The sequence below is a fragment of the Saprolegnia parasitica genome (assembly GCF_000151545.1).
Source record: "Saprolegnia parasitica CBS 223.65 unplaced genomic scaffold supercont2.49, whole genome shotgun sequence".
Lineage (NCBI taxonomy): Eukaryota > Oomycota > Saprolegniomycetes > Saprolegniales > Saprolegniaceae > Saprolegnia > Saprolegnia parasitica.
The window spans coordinates 70664-88991 of NW_012156443.1; the positions used below are offsets into that span (position 1 = coordinate 70664).

At 56.9% G+C, this 18328-nt stretch overlaps 10 protein-coding genes across 10 annotated transcripts; 9 read left to right on the forward strand and 1 right to left on the reverse strand.

Moving 5' to 3' along the window:
- Positions 1 to 122: 122 nt before the first annotated feature.
- Positions 123 to 660, forward strand: SPRG_09532 (hypothetical protein; the record flags this gene model as incomplete). The annotated part of the gene is made up of 3 exons (XM_012348958.1): positions 123 to 144; positions 197 to 356; positions 407 to 660. 3 exons carry the CDS (start codon positions 123 to 125, stop codon positions 606 to 608), a joined length of 384 nt encoding a protein of 127 aa, XP_012204348.1. The 3' UTR covers positions 609 to 660.
- Positions 661 to 1521: 861 nt separating this feature from the next.
- SPRG_09533 (hypothetical protein) lies at positions 1522 to 2727 on the forward strand (the record flags this gene model as incomplete). Its single annotated transcript, XM_012348959.1, has 3 exons — positions 1522 to 2237; positions 2299 to 2466; positions 2526 to 2727. 3 exons carry the CDS (start codon positions 1522 to 1524, stop codon positions 2725 to 2727), a joined length of 1086 nt encoding a protein of 361 aa, XP_012204349.1.
- A 1430-nt stretch (positions 2728 to 4157) lies between these two features.
- Positions 4158 to 5625, forward strand: SPRG_09534 (hypothetical protein). Its single transcript, XM_012348960.1, has 4 exons — positions 4158 to 4939; positions 4988 to 5025; positions 5092 to 5256; positions 5312 to 5625. The coding sequence occupies exons 1-4, from the start codon at positions 4229 to 4231 to the stop codon at positions 5523 to 5525; spliced, it is 1128 nt and encodes a 375-aa protein (XP_012204350.1). The 5' UTR covers positions 4158 to 4228; the 3' UTR covers positions 5526 to 5625.
- Positions 5626 to 6707: 1082 nt separating this feature from the next.
- On the forward strand, positions 6708 to 7961 carry SPRG_09535 (hypothetical protein; the record flags this gene model as incomplete). The annotated part of the gene is made up of 5 exons (XM_012348961.1): positions 6708 to 7343; positions 7395 to 7432; positions 7480 to 7647; positions 7699 to 7898; positions 7945 to 7961. 5 exons carry the CDS (start codon positions 6708 to 6710, stop codon positions 7959 to 7961), a joined length of 1059 nt encoding a protein of 352 aa, XP_012204351.1.
- A 1286-nt stretch (positions 7962 to 9247) lies between these two features.
- SPRG_09536 (hypothetical protein) lies at positions 9248 to 10660 on the forward strand. Its single transcript, XM_012348962.1, has 4 exons — positions 9248 to 10031; positions 10081 to 10118; positions 10165 to 10329; positions 10381 to 10660. Exons 1-4 carry the CDS (start codon positions 9285 to 9287, stop codon positions 10649 to 10651), a joined length of 1221 nt encoding a protein of 406 aa, XP_012204352.1. The 5' UTR covers positions 9248 to 9284; the 3' UTR covers positions 10652 to 10660.
- A 650-nt stretch (positions 10661 to 11310) lies between these two features.
- On the forward strand, positions 11311 to 12142 carry SPRG_09537 (hypothetical protein; the record flags this gene model as incomplete). Its single annotated transcript, XM_012348963.1, has 2 exons — positions 11311 to 12027; positions 12080 to 12142. The coding sequence occupies 2 exons, from the start codon at positions 11311 to 11313 to the stop codon at positions 12140 to 12142; spliced, it is 780 nt and encodes a 259-aa protein (XP_012204353.1).
- A 69-nt stretch (positions 12143 to 12211) lies between these two features.
- Positions 12212 to 12623, forward strand: SPRG_09538 (hypothetical protein; the record flags this gene model as incomplete). Its single annotated transcript, XM_012348964.1, has 2 exons — positions 12212 to 12339; positions 12389 to 12623. The coding sequence occupies 2 exons, from the start codon at positions 12212 to 12214 to the stop codon at positions 12621 to 12623; spliced, it is 363 nt and encodes a 120-aa protein (XP_012204354.1).
- A 440-nt stretch (positions 12624 to 13063) lies between these two features.
- Positions 13064 to 14428, forward strand: SPRG_09539 (hypothetical protein). Its single transcript, XM_012348965.1, has 4 exons — positions 13064 to 13810; positions 13878 to 13915; positions 13967 to 14131; positions 14179 to 14428. The coding sequence occupies exons 1-4, from the start codon at positions 13088 to 13090 to the stop codon at positions 14402 to 14404; spliced, it is 1152 nt and encodes a 383-aa protein (XP_012204355.1). The 5' UTR covers positions 13064 to 13087; the 3' UTR covers positions 14405 to 14428.
- Positions 14429 to 14842: 414 nt separating this feature from the next.
- Positions 14843 to 16171, forward strand: SPRG_09540 (hypothetical protein). Its single transcript, XM_012348966.1, has 4 exons — positions 14843 to 15531; positions 15581 to 15618; positions 15674 to 15838; positions 15898 to 16171. Exons 1-4 carry the CDS (start codon positions 14890 to 14892, stop codon positions 16151 to 16153), a joined length of 1101 nt encoding a protein of 366 aa, XP_012204356.1. The 5' UTR covers positions 14843 to 14889; the 3' UTR covers positions 16154 to 16171.
- Positions 16172 to 16415: 244 nt separating this feature from the next.
- Positions 16416 to 17847, reverse strand: SPRG_09541 (hypothetical protein). The gene is made up of 3 exons (XM_012348967.1): positions 16960 to 17847; positions 16738 to 16911; positions 16416 to 16684 (listed from the first exon to the last, which is right to left on the reverse strand). The coding sequence occupies exons 1-3, from the start codon at positions 17832 to 17834 to the stop codon at positions 16486 to 16488; spliced, it is 1248 nt and encodes a 415-aa protein (XP_012204357.1). The 5' UTR covers positions 17835 to 17847; the 3' UTR covers positions 16416 to 16485.
- Positions 17848 to 18328: the final 481 nt, after the last annotated feature.

An 18328-nucleotide genomic window follows, 5' to 3' on the forward strand; every position in this document is an offset into this window, starting at 1 on the left:
CGATGGCGTCGGTGCTTTGGACGCATCTCACACAGCGGTCGCCGCCACCTGGCCACGTCTGCCGCCCATGCGCACTTTCAGGTCGCTCATCGCATCGTGCATATAGGACGCCGAGACCTTTCATGCCGATCTCGCCTACACAAGGTGTGCCGCCTGTCCCCGCGCTTTCTGCTTAGAAGAGTATCGACTAGGCAAGACTCGATACTGGAGCTACCGTCTCGGCCAACGCTCGAGTCGCGCTTGGCGTGCCGCCGGTGGGTCCAGGAAGACCGAACGGTCATTGCATGGCGCTCGATTGTTTGCGATGCGCACAAGCCACACAACGCCTCCCACTTGATCGAGAATGCGTGGGGCTGGTACACTGCCTTGTCATGTCTGCGGCTGGTGCCAACCACCGCTGGGGTAGGGCGGTAGCGTATCCCCGAGGACCGGACGCAAGCTACTTTGCTGTGTTTTTGAGCATGACGGCGCCGCTCTCGTCGTCCGCGCGCCGCGACGACGATGACGTCGGCCTTCTCACCGAGCTTCTCTTGAAGATCACGCAAGACAATCGCGATCAAGTCACGGCCTTTGTCCATCAAGCGGCGCAACGCGTGGTGACGTCGTGACGTCATCCGGTCACGATGGCCCGTATGTAATAGCGTTGTGTGTTGTCGCTGAACACAATCTAGATTCGCTTGCGTTTAGGTTTAGGTGTGCGCGATGCACCATATCGTCCCAATACAATCAATCAGTACAGTGCACCATTCTGTTCTCGCGACTTTGGCTACCGCACACCAATTGTGGCGGTGCTACTGATGTGTTGTTGCGGTCAAGGGTCCATTTTGATGGATCCTTGACCGCGTACAAGTACAAAATCGGAGAAACAACGAAACAAGATGCTAGGGCTCCCACCCACAACCCCAGATTTTCCCACGCAGTTCTCGCCCATGCCGGCGATCAGTGGTTTCCAGTGCGTCTGTATCTCGCAATCGCCCGACAGGGCGTACTTCGTGGAATGTAGTGCCGAGTCGAGTGGTCGTGCTACCATTCGTGCGCGGCAGACTCCTTTTTCATATTAAAAAATGATCTTTTCAACGCGCCGTAATCGTCAGGACGCGATGACTACGCCTACGAAGCATCGAGTACAGTACTACAGTACATGCATTGCAACAAGCCTTTTCCTGCTTCTCTGAGACGACGTTTCCCACGTCAAAAGGTCGGGGGTATGGCACCTCCAGACAGCCTCCGTTATGTCCGTACTGTTCTCCTCACGATATCACAGCGTCCAACCGTCATACTTGGTGAGGTAATGAAGAAGTTATCTTGTTGTCACTATACCTTTTGGGATATAATAAAACCTAGTTGTCACATAAAGAGGGCACGCCGACGTCGAACGAACGATTACGCTCACTCGGCGGAAGCGTAACAAGTCGTACGTGTTGGCCTGTATCTCCTAAACACGTTGGGCTCTTGTCAACAAGAGCCTGCAAATGCGTGGTCGATCGCATGCCAGTTTGCATTTGCCCACACGACGTCACAATGACGCTGGTCGAAAGCTCCATCTCGTCCGCGAGCCTCCTTGCCTTTCTCGCCGAGGCGTCGTTGACACCGCCTCCGTCACCACCGATCGAGATCCAACGCGGTACCAAGCGGCTGCGGCCCAATCCAAAAGAGGAGGTCGCGTACCTCACGATGTCGCTTGCGCATCTCGAGCGCCAGCTCCACAGCCTTCGCGAACACGAACTGCGCATGTCATCACTCTCGGGCCCGTGGAAGCTGCGCGCGATGAGCGAAGCCCATTTTGCGCAGCGTGCACTGCTTGAGAACGCGCGGCTCAAGGCTGCTCTCGATGATCAACGACAAAAGCTCCGCGCGATTGAGCGCCTCAGTCGCAAGCGTCCCACGCTCGCACCCGCGATCACCGACGAGTTGCTTTGGAAACAGGGCATTTTAAGCGCGGTCGACCAAGAAGCGCAGCTCGAAACTTTGCTGCTCCACCAGCGCGAGACGCTCGAGTCCGAGTGGATTCGCCATGGGCTGCTCGATGTCATTGAGCGCTTCGAGTCCCTCCAGCGCATTTCAACGACGCCGAGCCGACTGCTCGAGGGCCCCGGCAACGTCCACGTTGTCAACTGCGCGGTGATGCCGCTCAGCTTTCGCACCATGTCGCAGGTCGTGTGGGACCTCAAGCGCAAGCGCAAGGACTTTACTTGCCCGTCAACGCGCGAGTTTCATGCCAATTTGATGTATGGCCGGTGCGTACTGTCCATGACACGATTGTATGAAAGTCTAACGAAGACATGCGACTGTGGTTAGGGATCTCAGAAGCGACGAGCTCCCGAGTCTGCTACCCGACCTCGATTCGCGTTTTGGGAACCGGCGGTATATCGAGGCCGACCGCATCATCATCGTGTGGCGCGCCATCCTCGAAGACCAAGCGCACCCGCATGCTGACGGCGCGTGGGTTGAAAATTCGCGTGGCTGGTAAAATAGGAAGTGACGGTGTCGTCGATGTCTCATGCGAAGCTTCGTGGTGGCTTTAGGGTGACGATCCACGACATGGGCGACAACGAGTGCTACTTGTCGGCGCTGGTGACCATCTCGACGCCGATTCATGCCACCGCAGACGACGATCGCGCAGCCGAAACGATGCGCGACCGCCTTTTGCAGTACGCCGAAAACATGTGCAAAATTATGGGCAGCGCAGTTGAAGACGCTGTCCGCGCTCACTTGGCCAACGTTTGAGCGGCTAGTGCCGACGATTTTGTACACTATTAGAAATAGTACCATATAAGAAACCGACTACGAATTCATTATTGCTCTGGAAGTGGACGATATATATGTCTATGGTCCACACGCTCAACACGGCAACGATGCGACTCCGTCCCAATGCATCGCCATCGACGAGGTGCTTCAAGAGTCACTGCGGACACGCGACACTGCGAGTCTGCTTGCTGTTGCTGGTGGCGGCGAGGTCATCGGCGCCATAGCCCTAGAATTTGGAATGTAGTAGCTTTGCAACACCAATCGAGTAGACATATTGCACGAGGTGGAGACATGCCGAAAGTATCAACTTGATTTAAAACGACTTGAAGGCATAACATCCATCTCTATGGGTTGCTGGTCGTGATAGATGCTGAAAACGTCTGTGCTTGCTCTTCCTCTGCGTCCCGAAAGCAAGCTCGCGCCTGTGCACACACGTATCTGTGATTGTGTCGGGCTCCTGGGTACAATCACCGTCCTAGAGCTGTTGAAATTACGGTAAAAACACCATAATACATGTGCCAGCCGTACCCGGCGTCCATCAAGTGGAAGCAGCACATCCTGGGCGATTGAGCGCCACACAACATTGATGCGGTGCAATAGGAGGCAAATTGCGGGGCTTTGAGAAATTATCCCCAGAGCAGGCTGGAAACGGTAGCATAATGGTCGATGGGGTCGTCGTTTCCGAGCCGCAGAACTGCAAACAGAGGACGTCGTCGACCGTTGTTTCAACAAGCGGCTGGCGCGTTGATATGCGCCGCGCCGCCATGTCGTGCGAGCCAAGCGAATGCAGTGGTTTCAATCGCCTCGTAGTCGTGCACAGGAGCGTGCGCAAGCTCGCCCGAGTCAGCGATCGCAATGAGCAAGTAGCTTTCGCCGCATGGTATTACTATCCCAGCGCAATTTACACACACTCTTCCGTGCCTTCTGTACGAGTCATCAAACGAGGGCGATTCAGCGATGCCCTTGGATCGATTACGAGCTCGGTCGCGTGAGGGCGAAAAGGCCAGGGGTACATATACTTATAACGGGCTATTATGTACCCCTCGAGAAGGCGTGGCAGACACGGATAGCGTATAGCGATGACGCGACTCGCAATGGCCACAAACACGGGCTCATCCGAAAACCACTGGACAGCTGACTGAACTGTGCCACCGATGTCGGGGCATAATCTTCGGTCGACATCCGTGGGTGGTAATCAAATCACTAGAAACCGTAAAAGGGAACGATTAGCAGAGCGAACGATTAGCAAAAGTGGACGCTCCTGTTCTCGAGTTCTCTCTTGCGCCTTGACAATGTACCGGCAAAGCCTCTCACTCGTCTCGTGGACGGCTCTCGTTGGGTGTCGAGTAGGGTCAAAAATACGGTATTTATGCAAATACCGGTTATTCACCGTTTTTACGGAATAAAGACGGTCTCGGAAAGGTCGTGTCTCAGAGTCGAAGTTGCTGTTGACGCGAGGTCGTGCCAGAACGCCGGTGGCATGAACGAGCTCACGTTCACGGAAGAGATGGAGATCCTCGAGATCATCCAAGGCCACAGCGCGTCCATGGGCTTCCTCTCGACCTTCCTCTCGACTGATCCATTGCCGCCGCCGACCGCAGCGATCGCGCCAGCCAAGCCGCCGCGCCGGGCGCGCACCAACCCCAAGGCCGAGATCGAGTACCTTCGCACCAAGGAAAAGTCGCTGCGCCGCCAGCTCAAGCACATGCACGAGAACCAAGCCAAGCAATCGATTAGCAGCGCGTGGAAGGGCCGCGCGATCCAGCAGGCGCGCTGTGCCCAGCGCTCGATGCTGGAAAACAACCGCCTCAAGGAGGCCGTCGAGACCCAACTGCAGTTTGTCGAGGCGCTTGAACGCGTCTTGGAGAAGCAGCCCAAGCTCTCGACGTTTGCGACGACGCATGGCCACGCGCTATGGAAGCAGGCCGTTCTGAGCACGTCATCGCGCGAGTCGGATCTGGAGCTGCTGCTGCAGGGCCAGCGCGACAAGCTCGAGTCGGCGTGGATCCAGCACCGCTTGCACGATGCGATTGCACAGCGCGAGACGGTCCAAAAGACGTTTGTCGACTATAGCGCGGACGTCGGGATGCGCATCAACTTTGTCCGTGGCGGCCTCATTCCGCTGAGTCTCGACGAAATGAGCGATCTGCTGTGGACCCACGTGACGACGCCGCTGGACGCGTCGTGCTCCGTACGTGGACGTATTTGTTGGATGATAGTGTCATGTTTTGGACATTAGTTGCTCCAAACCTTTCATAGCGACCTCGTCTACACACGGTACCGACCTAAGAGCGATATCCCTGGATTGCGACGACGCCTTCTTGATTTGGATGGAAATACTAGGCAAGATATCAAGCTCGCCGACCCGGCCATCCCAATACTCGAGACGCGCGTAGCCATTCGCCGCTACAAAGAAGACGGCCGCACGGTGATGGTGTGGCGGTCGATCGTGGACGACCATTTGCTGCCCCATGAGGAGGGCCATCTCATTGACAACCGTGTGACCTGGTACGGCATAAAAGGACAATTATTGTTAGCGGTGTACATGGATAAACCGTACTAGGGTCACGTTGCATCCAGTGGACGCGCACCAGTGCTACATCTCGTCCCACGCGGTGATTTTCACGCCGCTGTTTCCAGCCAACGTGCCCGAACGGCAGCCGGCGATTGGCTCATGGACGGAGCTTCTCTTGCGCGCTTCGGACGAGCTCACCGAGAAGTTTAGTGCGGCGCTCTTCGCTGCGGTCATGAGCCGCCAAATCGCCCTCCAGGCGTGATACTGTACCATTGAGAACGACATTTATATAGACCAAAAGGCCTTGTTTGTACACTGGCATCGCGATAACTCGACCAGCATCATTTATATGCGTCCGCACGGTATCCTGCATGTTGGTCGAATGACTGATCGTAGCCTAGTCCCTAGTCGCCGTCGATACACGTCGCCGGCGCAATCACGACGGGATTCACTTGTTGTTCTTGACCACGGCAGCAGCTCGGCGTCTTTATCATGGCGCGTGGTGGTGCTAGCGACCGTGACGGTCTCTCGAGTTGCATTCTTCTTTGGCCTCGGCCCGCAATAGTCGCCACGTCATATGCGGCGGCAGCGCGTGCGTCCTGACCTGCAGCTCTGGGTGCCTCAAGGCACCAAGTGCCTGCGGGATTCGTGGTCAGAGTCCAGAACGACATGACATACATTTGCTTCCGTTCACCGCACAATATTTACAGCGACCGCACTATTTCTTACGTCGCTCGCACATTCTACCGCGCAAATCCCAACAACTAGTAGAACGCATCCTCGCCTCCACCTCGGCGACCCATTGATCTTAAATCCTCTCGACGTGAAAGACCGCGACTCGCTACTTGCTGTGCCGGCACAAGAGCCAACACGCTGCCTCCGCTACGGTGCGCAGGCTTTCCTGGGCCGATGCTCGGCCGTTCCTCGCAACAATGTGGTGCGAGATGGTGTACAACGTTACGTTGATTGAGCGGTCGAGTGTGCGAGCGACTAGTGCGGTCGACTTACAAATAAATACATTGTGCGTTGGACCAATTTATGGCCTAGGTTGAACGTAAATGTGTGCGGTCGATGAGTCGGATTGCGCACTTGGTGTAAGATGTACTCGTGGCGGAGCGCGCTGTGGAATGACCACGATGAGTTTTGTACTAGTACCGGTCCAATGGTTGTTGGCGCATCACCAACCTACTACAGGCCGTGAGAGCGTCGGGGTTCGTTGTCGTGGTGCCAGTTGGTCGGGTCGTTTTCTTGCAACCAAATCCTTTAAATCCATCTGCATGGCCATGACCAACAATGATGAGCCATCATGCGCCCCACGTGATCACGCGCAATGTGTCTATCTATAGTTTAGTAGACTTTACATTTCCTAATTCTCTTTCCAACAAAAATGAATACGTGGTCGACGTACGATGCGACGTTGCCCGACGACGACGACGTTCATGCGATGGCACACATGTCGGCCTTTCTCGCCACCACGCCCGACTTTGGCCTGCTTGGTACGCCATCGTCCAACCCGAGCTCGGACGACGACAGCGCTGCCCAGGCCAAGAAGCATGCTCGGCCGAAGCACGAGATCGAGGTCCTCCACGCCAAGCACATGGAGCTACAACGCCAACTGCAGCTCCTCCAGCTTTTGCGCGCGCCACCGAGACCGCTCACGCCGTGGCAAGCACGTGCGATGCGTCAGGCCGAGGCTGCCCAACGAACGCTGCAAGAAAACAGTCGCCTCAAGCGCCTCGTGAACGACCAGCGCAAGGTCCTCGCTTCTCTCGAGCGCAGCTTGCGGAAATGCCCGCGCCTCTTGTCCCGGGACCCTACTACCCACACTGAGGACGACGACACGACGCCGTTCAAGCGTCTCTTGCAGCGACAATTCGACAAGATGGAGTCCGAGTGGATTCAACGTCGGCTCTACGACGGGACGGCGCCATTGCGGTACACGATGGTTGAGCGCGGCACCGAGGACGGGGCGATTGCGAGCTTTCATTTTGTCGCTAAAATGATCGCACCGCTCGACTACACGTCGATGGCCCACGTGTTTTGGACGCACAAGACGGGGTTGCTCGGCCCGTCGTGCTCGGTACCCGTCTCTTCTAGTCTCACCAACATCACATATCTATATCCTGACTAGGTACACCGCACGATCGACCACAATATTGTCTATATGCGGTACCTACCAGCTACCTGTCTTTCCGTAGCAACAACTTTATGCATAGAGAGCTCACACGCTACGCCGACCTCCATGTCCCCGTCATGGAGACGCACGACTGTTTTGGCCGCTTCCACGAGCCAGGCCGGGTAGTGATGGTGTGGCGAAGTGTGGGGCAAGACGAGACGATCACGGCCCACGGCACCGACCATCTCGTTGGTCACCGCTGGGGCTGGTGCGAGCCACCGTATGTGGAATAGTACACTGAGTGACTTGTGGGTTGTAGGCTCGTGGTCGAGGAAACGACTGCGTCCGAGTGCAGTGTTCAGTGTAGCATGACAACGAATATACCGACAATTCCAGCCAGCGCCAGTGCGACCGAGGTAGCGGCGTGGACCGACCGCCTCGTCCAGTCGTCGCACACGAGCAAGGACGCGTTGGGCGCTGTGGTTCAGGCCGCAGTCCTCGAGCGCCGGGAGCAACTCGGTTTATTCTAGTCACTTACTCTACTACACATGCGGAGGTTTGCTAGAGTCGTTTTACGGCTAACACAAAAATGGAGCAGACGAACGTCGGCAACTTCAGTGGTGTACTTTTGCTAGGACGCCGAGTTTTCCGTCGGCGGCCTCACGCAGCATTTCCGCTTCAAGCCAAATTCTGACGTCAAAAACCCCAAGCTGGTGCAAAGTACTTTACATCCACGTCAAGCATCGCCGTTCCGCCTCGCGTTAGTCGTTGGTGTCGAGAACGAATGACACAAATGGGCACTCAATCAGCATGCGGTACGTCGTGGCTATAGGGCTTGGTGTTCGAGCTGAACGTGGATATAGAGAGCTCATGCACGCACGCGACGTTTCCGAGCTCGTACTGGAGACGCAGGATTGTCTGGGCCGCTTCCACGAGCTAGTAGGCCGGATCGTGATGATGTGGCGAAGCCTGACTGAAGACAAGACGATGACATCGCAAGGCACTGACGATAATCTCGTGATCCCCGCTGGGGCTGGCACAATTCTAGTGTACCTTGAGGCGGGGCATTGAGTTGTGTGGTGGCATTTGCTCGACCACGAGCCGACGACATATCAGATCGAGGAGTATCTTCTGCCGTCGTCACAAGCTTGCAAGGACGCTTTTACCGGTATGACCGGTAGGCAGCGTTGAGAAGACGGCGCATCGTGCAACCCTACGAAGCAATGGAAGGAGCGTAGCAGCCGACACGCCTCGGACTTCGCTGGACTCACAATTCAAAGTACTAGCATGCCCTGCAGAATTGTCATTATTCTCGCAAGCGGTGGAAGAAGCTTTTTGCGTCCGTGAGGATAGGCGCAACAGGATCATCTCTCGGCGATCAAAGCAAACCCGCCGCAGCTCACGTAGTAACGTAGGGAAGCCCCCGACGTGCTTCTCCAAAGCGCTTCGACCTCGCCTGGCTCGATTGACTCCTACTACTGTACCACCGACCTTGGAGCCAGACGTCCACATCCTATCCTTGTCGCAGCCATGCCAATCAATCATCCTCAGAATGTTGGGTGGCTGCGCATCGTAGCTGGCTTCGGTCACCCTTTTTGTCGATGCGTGGAGCCCTTGGGGCTGCCGAGGTCGGATCGCGTAGACACCAATGTACAATATTGTCCTGCGTGTCGTCGGTGGTGTGCCGTCAGTGGGGCGCCGTAGAGTCTGCGATCGCAGCGCTTGATGTACGATCCGTTCAGACAACGCGACGCGATTACGACGCCCCGACGCACGCGTCATCGGCTTGTGCCACGTGGGCGACGTCATCGGCCAATCCCCTGGCGCGAGAATGATGGTCGCTGCTTATTTCATCGAATTCGGCAAAACAGCAAAGTCGCAGCTTCTGCCACAGCAGCATCATCAATGACCGACACGTACCCCATGGAGATCCTCGAGGTGTTCCCGGACGAGGACGAGGCCACGAGCATGGAGCACATCTCGGCCTTCCTTGCAACAATGTCTGACTTTGGCCCGAGCTCGCCCACGACGTCGGTCGACCCGGTGCCATCGAGCCCGAGCTCGGACGAAGCGCCGCCCACGATCAACACAAAGAAGCGCGCCCGGCGCGAGCGACCTAAGCAAGAGATCGAGTACCTCCACGCCAAGCACGCTGACTTGCAGCGCCAGCTACAGCTCCTCCAGCTGCTGCGCGCGCCGCCCAAGGCTCTCCAGCCGTGGCAAGAGCGTGCGATGCGCCAGGCCGAGGCCGCCCAGCGCACGCTGCAAGAGAACAGCCGCCTCAAGAACCTCGTCGAAGACCAGCTCAAGGTCATTCATACGCTCGAGCGGATTTTGACCAAGCGGCCACGGCTCTCGACATTTGGCGGCAGCCATATCGACGGAAAACATCCCGTGCTCGGCGTCGCCAACCACGAAGTCGATTTAGAGCAGCTCTTGCAGCAACAGTACGACAAGATGGACTCGGAATGGATCCGACGTCGGCTCTACGATGCGGCCGCCCCGCTCAAGCAAGCGACGCTCGAGCGCAGCGCCGACGGCGACACAATTGGCCTTGGGTTTGTGGCAAAAATGAAGATTCCACTCGACTTCCAGTCCATGGCCGACGTGCTTTGGTCGCACAAGACAGGCCTGCTTGGCCCCGCGTGCACGGTAGGTCATTTTTCGCATCCTTTTCCTGGAGCCCTAACCCCGGGGGTAGGTGTTGCACGCGTACCACCCCAATCTCGTCTACACACAGTACGTGGCACGTTGCCGTGTGAGATCTGATACGAGAAACGCGTAGAGAGATCACGCCCCTCCCAGACGCGACCATGCCGATGCTCGAGACGCGGGATGGCGTCCGCCGCTTTGACGAAGCGAACCGCGTCGTCATTTTGTGGCGAAGCATCATTGAAGACGAGGCGAATCCGCACGGCGCGGGGCACCTCATTGGCAGTCGCTGGGGCTGGTACGATAGCTTTTTCCATGTGTAGAAATGATGGCTGACTGAGGGATGTAGGCTTGTTGTTGAGCCAGTCAGTCGCTTCGAGTGCTGTCTCCAAGGCAGCATGACGACGTTGACGCCAACGTTCCCATCCCATATTGACGCTGTGACGCCCGCGATCGGGACATGGACCGAGCTCCTCTTGCAAGCATCCCAAGAGAACAAACAGAACTTTGGCGGTATCATGCAAACGGCAGTGGTCGCACGTCGCCAGCAGCTCGGCTTGCCGATGAGCCCCGACGTTTTCTGTGGACAAGACTGCCACGCGCCCGTCGATATCGTCTGAGTGTGTACATTAGTAGAATCATTTTTGTATCAAGTATATTTTGCATACCACCTTCTATCGGATGTTGGTGCAACGAGTGACCGCTTAGCTAGCTAGTTGCCTGCTACATCCGTCGTCATCTTTTTAGCGCTGAAAATGACAGGCGGATACAACAAAAGGAGGTCACGTGTCGTTTTACATGATCGCTGTTGAACAATTTCTGCATAACGTCATATCAATTCGATTGAGTGGTCACTGTGCGCTGGAGCGGGTGAGAGTACAATCAATGTCTCTGCCATACAACGACGAACGCTGACGCTACCATCCTTGGCCCATGGCTGCAGATGGCCGAGACAGCTTGTCCGCGTCTCTGCTCGACCCATCGAAATCTGCGTAAAAACGCGCTTGACGAGAAGAACGCTGTGTTGGCATCTCGACAAGACACCTTTGCGCGATGTCCACCCCATATAGTACTACGTATATTATATACTAGTACATGTATGTACGCCTATGCGTGCAACAAAAAGGCCATGCACGGACTGGCGCTGTCACACACCTCACGTGGCCTCGCGGCGCTCGGATGACGGGACACTACCCTACCCCGCTTCGATTACACTACACGGCCATGCTCGTCATAGTATCGTCTCGGTGCTTCATGGCCGGTCTTTGCACTTGGCAACATGGAAGCGATCGAACTCGACATTCTCGACGTCGTCCTCGACAGCAGCGTTCCGCACCTCTCGGCCTTCCTCGCCGACACGACGGACTTTGGCGTTGTCGCTTCGTCGCCTCTCTCGTCCGGGTCGGACGAGCAACCCGCGCCGCGCCGGAAGCGGCGCCACGTCGACCGCCCCAAGGCCGAGCTGCTGTACCTTCGCACCAAGCACGACGAGCTGGCCGCCCAGCTCCAGGTCCTCCAGGACGAGAGCGCGAGCATGCTCCCGAGCAACACGAGTCCGTGGCGATCGCGCGCACAGGACCAAGCACACTTGACACAGCGCTGCTTGCAAGAGAATGCATGCTTGAAAAGCCACGTCGCCGACCAGCTCAAGGTCATCGAGGCGCTCGAGAAGGTGTTGCACAAGCGACCGAAAGTGTCGTCGTTCCAGACAGCCACCAACCTCTGGCGGCAGTGCATCTTGGCAGCGACGGAGCGCGAAGCGAGCTTGGAGCAGCTTCTAAAGCACCAGTACGAGCGCCTCGACTCGGAGTGGATTCGCCTTGGCATGTACGACAACAAGAACGGCGCTCCGCTGCACAAGATGTTTGTGCAAACCATCGACGAGCGCTACGTGACGCTCAACTACGCGGGGCGCATGACGCGGGCGCTGGACTTTCGGGGCATGTCGGATGTCTTTTGGGACTTTAAAACGGGCAAGCGCGGGGCCTCGCAGCAGGTACATCGCGCGTCTGGCTACCTCCATGCTCAGAATCGGGTGGTGCGACTAGATTCTACAATTCTTTCATCCGCGCTTGATCTACTCGAGGTATGGATCTGAAACCGTCATATGACGTGGCAGTCTCTCATGCCTGAAATCCATTAGGGAGGACATGACGCTCTTGGACACAAGCATGCCAATGATGGAGTCGCGGTACGCGCTTCGGCGCTACGATGAAGCCGATCGCGTCGTGATTGTGTGGCGATCGATCTTGGAAGACCAGCTCATGCCCCACGAGCCTGGCAATCTCATTGGCAATCAGATTGGCTGGTAGGCACTCTGCGTTTTTCCACATCTCAATGTGAATCCTCGTCCATAGGGTCGTGCTCGAAGACAAGGGGCCAACCGAATGCTCGTTCCAGATCTACGCCACCATGGCGACGCCCATGTTTCCGTCGTCGATCCCGTCCAAGCAGCCGACGACCGGGACGTGGACCGAGCTCTTGATCGCCTCGTCACAGCACACCAAGGAGCAGCTTGGTAAAGATTTGGACGACGCCACCGAGGCGCGGCGCCAACAGCTCATGGCACAACGCATCCACACCACCTCGTAAAACCATGTTCAATTGTGCTTCTTGCACCCGGTACCAGCTTTGGCCCACTGGCTTTGGCGGGCGGAATACATCACCCGAAAAACAAGCTGGAGACGTCGATTGATAACGCGACGGGCATCCCAAGCACGCGCTTCCCAGTTGGACTGATGATGCGAACACGGCTGATTGCGTCATTCAGGTAACAATCCGACCGGGGTTGTGGCGACTACAATGCACTGTCATATTGCATACGATCGCCATGCCGCTGGACGTCGCGCCGCACTCATAGACGTACCACGGATGCTTGGTTTCTGACTGAAAGTCGTCGTGCTTTCGTTCCTGCCGCGGTACTACATCTGGACCGGTTCTGGCGCCAAAGCCATCCTTCCCGATCGTGGCGCCATCTGGAGGTACGAAGAGTGTTGGTCAATGCAATGTCGCACTTTTTACCGCAGTCGCCGAATCGCTTCGTCGAGTCTAGAACGATGGCTGCGATGGCCGGGCATGACGACATCGTTGGCCTCTACGAAGACAGCAGTAGCAGTAGCGGTGAGATCTCGATCGAGGCGGTCTCGGCCTTCCTGGCGCCCACCGTCGACTTTGGTGACCATACATCGTCGTCCGATGCATCGCCAGCACGCAAGCGCCCGTACCAGCGACCCAAGCAAGAACTCGACTACCTCCGCATCAAGCACGAGACGCTCGTCCAGAAGCTGCAGTTATTGCAATCGCAGCTTGCGACAGCGGAAGACACGCAGCCGTGGAAGGCCCGGGCCATCGAGCAAGCGCAGTCGGTCCAGCGGTCGCTGCAAGAGAACGCGCGGCTCAAGGAGATGGTCACGGACCAGATCCAAGTCATCGAGGCCCTCGAAAAGGTATTGACAAAGCGGCCCAAGTTTGGCACGTTTCCGCCCGCGGATGTCGCGTGGAAGCAAGCGATTTTAAGCGACACCAACCGAGAAGAAGACTTGGAGGCGCTCTTGCAGCACCAGTACGACAAGCTCAACAGCGAATGGATCCGTTACGGTCTCCACGACGCACGAGACCGGCGCCTCCACATGCGCAAGGCGTTTGTGCAAAGCGCCAGCGAGGATGCCAGCGACGACGCCATCATCTTTCTCGGCTCCAAGACGGTCCCGCTCGATTTTATCACGATGAGCAACGTGGTGTGGGCCCACAAGTCAAACCCCGTTTGTGACAACAGCACCGTACGTTCTTGGCCCTTGGATGGGAAGAAGTATGTACTTGAAAACTGATGGCTTGCGTGCGTCTTAGGTTCTACAAGCGTTTCATCCCGATCTGGTCTACATTCGGTACGACTCTTTCGTCATTTCGTACTATACAAGCTCGATTGTCTGTTGTAGGGAAGACATTGTACTGCCGGACCCATCGATGCCGGTGCTTGAAGCCCGCATCGCCATGCGCCGGTATGTCGAGACGGACCGCGTCGTGACGGTGTGGCGCTCGATCATTGACGACAAACTCCATCCCCACAAAGATGGCCACTTGATATGTAAACGCGAGGGCTGGTACCGACTCCTTTCTTACTCCTTGATGCAAAGCTCAGATCAAATAGGTCGGTACTGCATGCGGACGCCGATGGTAGCGAGTCCAATATGCAAATGTGCATGCGCTTGCACATGCCCATTATCCCGCATGCGCTCCAGGCGATCCAGCCCGCTGTTGGCACGCTCACGGAGCTCCTCTTGCAAGCTGCCGAGGTCAACCGCGATCGGTTCGGCTGCACGCTGCATCGCGCGATCGAGAATCACAAGAAAATGCGAACGGCACACGACGACTAAGTTGACCAAATCATTTTCTAAAGTACTTTAGTTGGCGTTTGGACACTTCATGTCCCAACGTCGGGTGCTCCAGGATTCCACCAAGCCCGTCGCGACAATGCTTTCTTATCCAAAACACTGAGAAGTGCTTTTAGCCACCACCCACCGTCGTGCCATTGCGCATGCGAAGATGTATTTCGTTTTTATCGATGGAAATTGTTTTGCTGTACATTGTGCCCATGACGATATACGGTTTTTTGCCCTTTTGGCTGGCGCGAAGTATCAGAAAGTGGAGCCCCTCCGGGTCTCGAACCCGGTTGTACCTGGTGGTGAACCAGTGTCTATACCGCTAAACTAAAAGATGACGAGATATCTGCTTTCTTGAGTCGAAGAAGGTGGCTTGCGCTGTCCCACTCTATCTCTCTGGCCAATCACCGGTGTCGAAGTAAGACCGAATTTCGAACGAAGAAACGCGTCGAGTACAATCGTGACGGGGCGCCGCAGCGATGGCCGCGCTCCTCGACGACGACAACGACCAGCTCTCGGCCTTCCTCGCCTCGACGACCGACTTTGGTGGCGGCACCAAGCCGACCAAGGGCGGCTACCAGCGGCCAAAGGAAGAGCTCGAGTACCTCAAGCGCAAGCACGACGCACTCACGCAGCAGCTCCACGCCCTTCACGCGCAGCAGGCGCTCGTGCCCGTGAGCTCACGCTGGGCATTGCGCGCCGTCGAGCAAACGCAGCTGGCGCAGCGGTCGCTCCTCGAGAACAAGCGGCTCAAGGAGATGGTGGAAGGCCAGCTGCAGATGATCACGTCGCTGCAAAAGATGCTGCTCAAGCACCCAGCGCTCACGACGTTCCGGCCGTCGACGGGACTATGCATCCTCGGCATCGAGCATCGGCGGCAGGAGGTCGATGCGCTCATGGCGTACCATCTCGAGCGGCTCGAGTCCGAGTGGATCCGCCACCGCCTGTACGAGGCGCTCGACGACGACACACCGCTGAACCAGCTCACAGTGCTGGAGCCAGCGACGACGCCCGAGATTCGTCTCAGCTACGTCGGGTCGCAGCGCATGCCGTTGGACTTTCGCACCATGGGCGACGTGCTCTGGGACCACAAACTGGGCGACCATCACCCAGTCTCCGAGGTCGACCTCTCCGCGTCTTGCATCCGCGTTTCCCATGTCTCTGTACTAGATTCTAGAACGCTTCAATGACAATCTGGTCTACGTACGGTACGCGACCATGTCGTTTTACAGCAGGACACAACAATCGCTACTGTTCTTGTAGGGAAGAAAATGCTTTGCACGACTCGGACGCCCCAGTGCTCGAGTCCCGGTCCATCGTCCAGCGCATCCAGCAAGACCAGCGTGTGGTCATGTTGTGGCGGTCCATTCTAGAGGACCGTCTGTACCCGCATGGCCCCAACCGACTCATCGCCAATCGCATGGGCTGGTACGCCTTGTGTACTCTGCGGCATGTATGGTTGATCCACGCACGCGGGTGCATGCTAGGGTCGTGGTCCACCCGCGCAGCCATAACGAGTGCGTCTTGCAGACGGTCGTGGTCATGTCGACGCCGATTGCGTCGAGTCTCATGGTGCAGCCGGCCGTCGGCACCCTCACGGAGCTCGTGCTGCACACGTCCGAGGCGAACCGCCGCAAGTTTGGCGTTGGCTTGCACAACGCCGTCGCAGCGCGCGTCGCCACACGGCAAGGCAATCTCTCGCCGTATTCAGAGCCTCCTGCAATCAAGCGCCCGCGACGATAACACATGCTTCATGTCGTCCTCTGTTACGCACGTCGTTTTGAACCGCAGCTGACCACGGACGCTTGGACCACGGACAGAATATGGTGGGATGGGCTTCAGTATAGCGTGCGATACAGGTGGTACCATTGTAAGGTCAAGGGAGTCTCGTGCTCGAGCTGTAGATCCCCGTGCAAAAGAATGTCGTATGAGGACGTGATGCCAACGGTTAGGGTTAGGTTAGGCGAGGTGCCGTCGGTGCGACCTCACGATGGACGAGCCAATGGACCAACGTACGATTCGGGGAATGGAAAACTACTTCTATTAGCACGCTGACGCTCGATATTGGAGGACGCTTAGGACGATTGCATGGCCTTGCGCCGCGCGTCGACTTCGGCGGTCAAGGCCGCATCAAAGCGGCCCGAGTTGGTCTCGTATAGACTCAAGATCGTCTCGGTCATGGAGCCGCGCTGCATGGACGGGAACACGGGCGTCGTGAGCCGCGAGTAGGTTGCGAGACGGCACCCGTCGGGTCCGTCGGGCGTGATGACGGCCCTAGTTGTACATGCGAGCATAAACGGTGATGGCGAGATCGGATGGTTGTTTACCAGCCCGCTTTGTTGTCTTTGACGTGGTCGTGGTCGGGAAATGGCACGAGCGCATCGTCGGCAATCGACTTCCATACGATCACGACGCGGTCTTTCTCTAGAAAGCGCATGGATGCGGTCCGGCCGACGACGGGCGGGATGTCCATGTGTTCGCTCCACGGGCGCGCGGTATGGCTACGGTACTCGCTGTTATATGGCAAGATATGGATCCACGACGCCTACCGCGTGTACACGAGCATATCGTTCTGAAAGCTCTGGAGCCGCTCCGAGTCGACCTTGGTCTTGACCGGCACCTTGACGTTGAGCGAGACAAAGTCCCAGAGGAGTCGACTGAACGACAGATAGTCGATAGGCCAGCGCTTGCACCGCACAAAGTGCAGCACAATATTGTCTGCAGTGCTTTCGACAAACTCCCGCTTCGTCAAGGCTCCGTCGCACACCAGCGTATCCCGCAGTTGGTAGACATTGTGCCGGATGAACTCGGTGTCGAGCTTGTCGTACTGATGGCGCAGGATCGCCTCCATGTCGCGCTCGCGGTTGTTGACGCCAAGCATGTACCTTCGCCATGGCAGCAAGTCTTGGTGCTTGGGCGTCGCATCCTGGAGCTTGGGCTTCTTTTGGAAAACACGCTCCAGCGCCTGGATCATCTTGAGCTGGTCCTCGTACGCCGCCTTGAGCCGGACGTTCTCTTGCAGCGCGCGCTGCGCCGCTTGTGCCTGGTTCTGCGCGCGCTTGTGCCATGGGTCGTCGTTGGCTGGCACTGCGACCGCGGCTTGCAGTGTCTTCAACTGCGTCAGAAGGTAGCGCTGCTTGGAGTGGAGGTACTCGAGTTCTTCTTTCGGCGTCGTGCGCATGCGCTTGGCTGGCGCCGTCGGCATCGTCGAGGATGGCGACGACGACGACGATGGGCTAGGACTCGTCCCGGCGCTTGCGGGTCGGGATGGCTTGGCCGGCGCCGCAAAGTCGCCGAGCTCGGCGAGAAAGTCCGACACATTCGAGAGCGTGATCTCTTCCATGCGCCCATGCGTCTCGTCGAGGAGGAGCGCGTCGAGCGGGTCCGTCGCCCATGTCGTCGTCGCGTCGGTCCTGCGCGCCATTGGGTCGTCCGACAAATACCAGCTTGTGCCACGTGAAGCAAGAGTCCGGATAACGTCCGGATACGACGCTCCACACGGCTTGCATTTCGGGATTAAAGTTGTAATTCGATAATACAAATACCAAGTTTAATTTAATGCCATGGTCGATTACTGCAGCGGATCCACGCGTATACCACTAGCGGATGGTCGATATATACTCCACCGTTCAAGATTATGGATTCTTTTATAGACAATAGTGTGCACGACCACGAGGACATTCATGCACCGTAGATAGAAACAGTGTTGTCTGTGCCGAGGGAGGAATTCCTCGCAGAACTACAAATGTGGTCGTCGGCTCATACAGTGGGAGGGTACCATAGCTCTGGTAGCTTTGGATGGTGCGACATTGTTCATTACTGAATTGGACAGCTAATTAACAAGGTCACTCGCTCGATTCCGATCACATCACATTGGCAGAGCTCAGTGGCAGCGACGCAATGTGCCGTTTTTGCGGC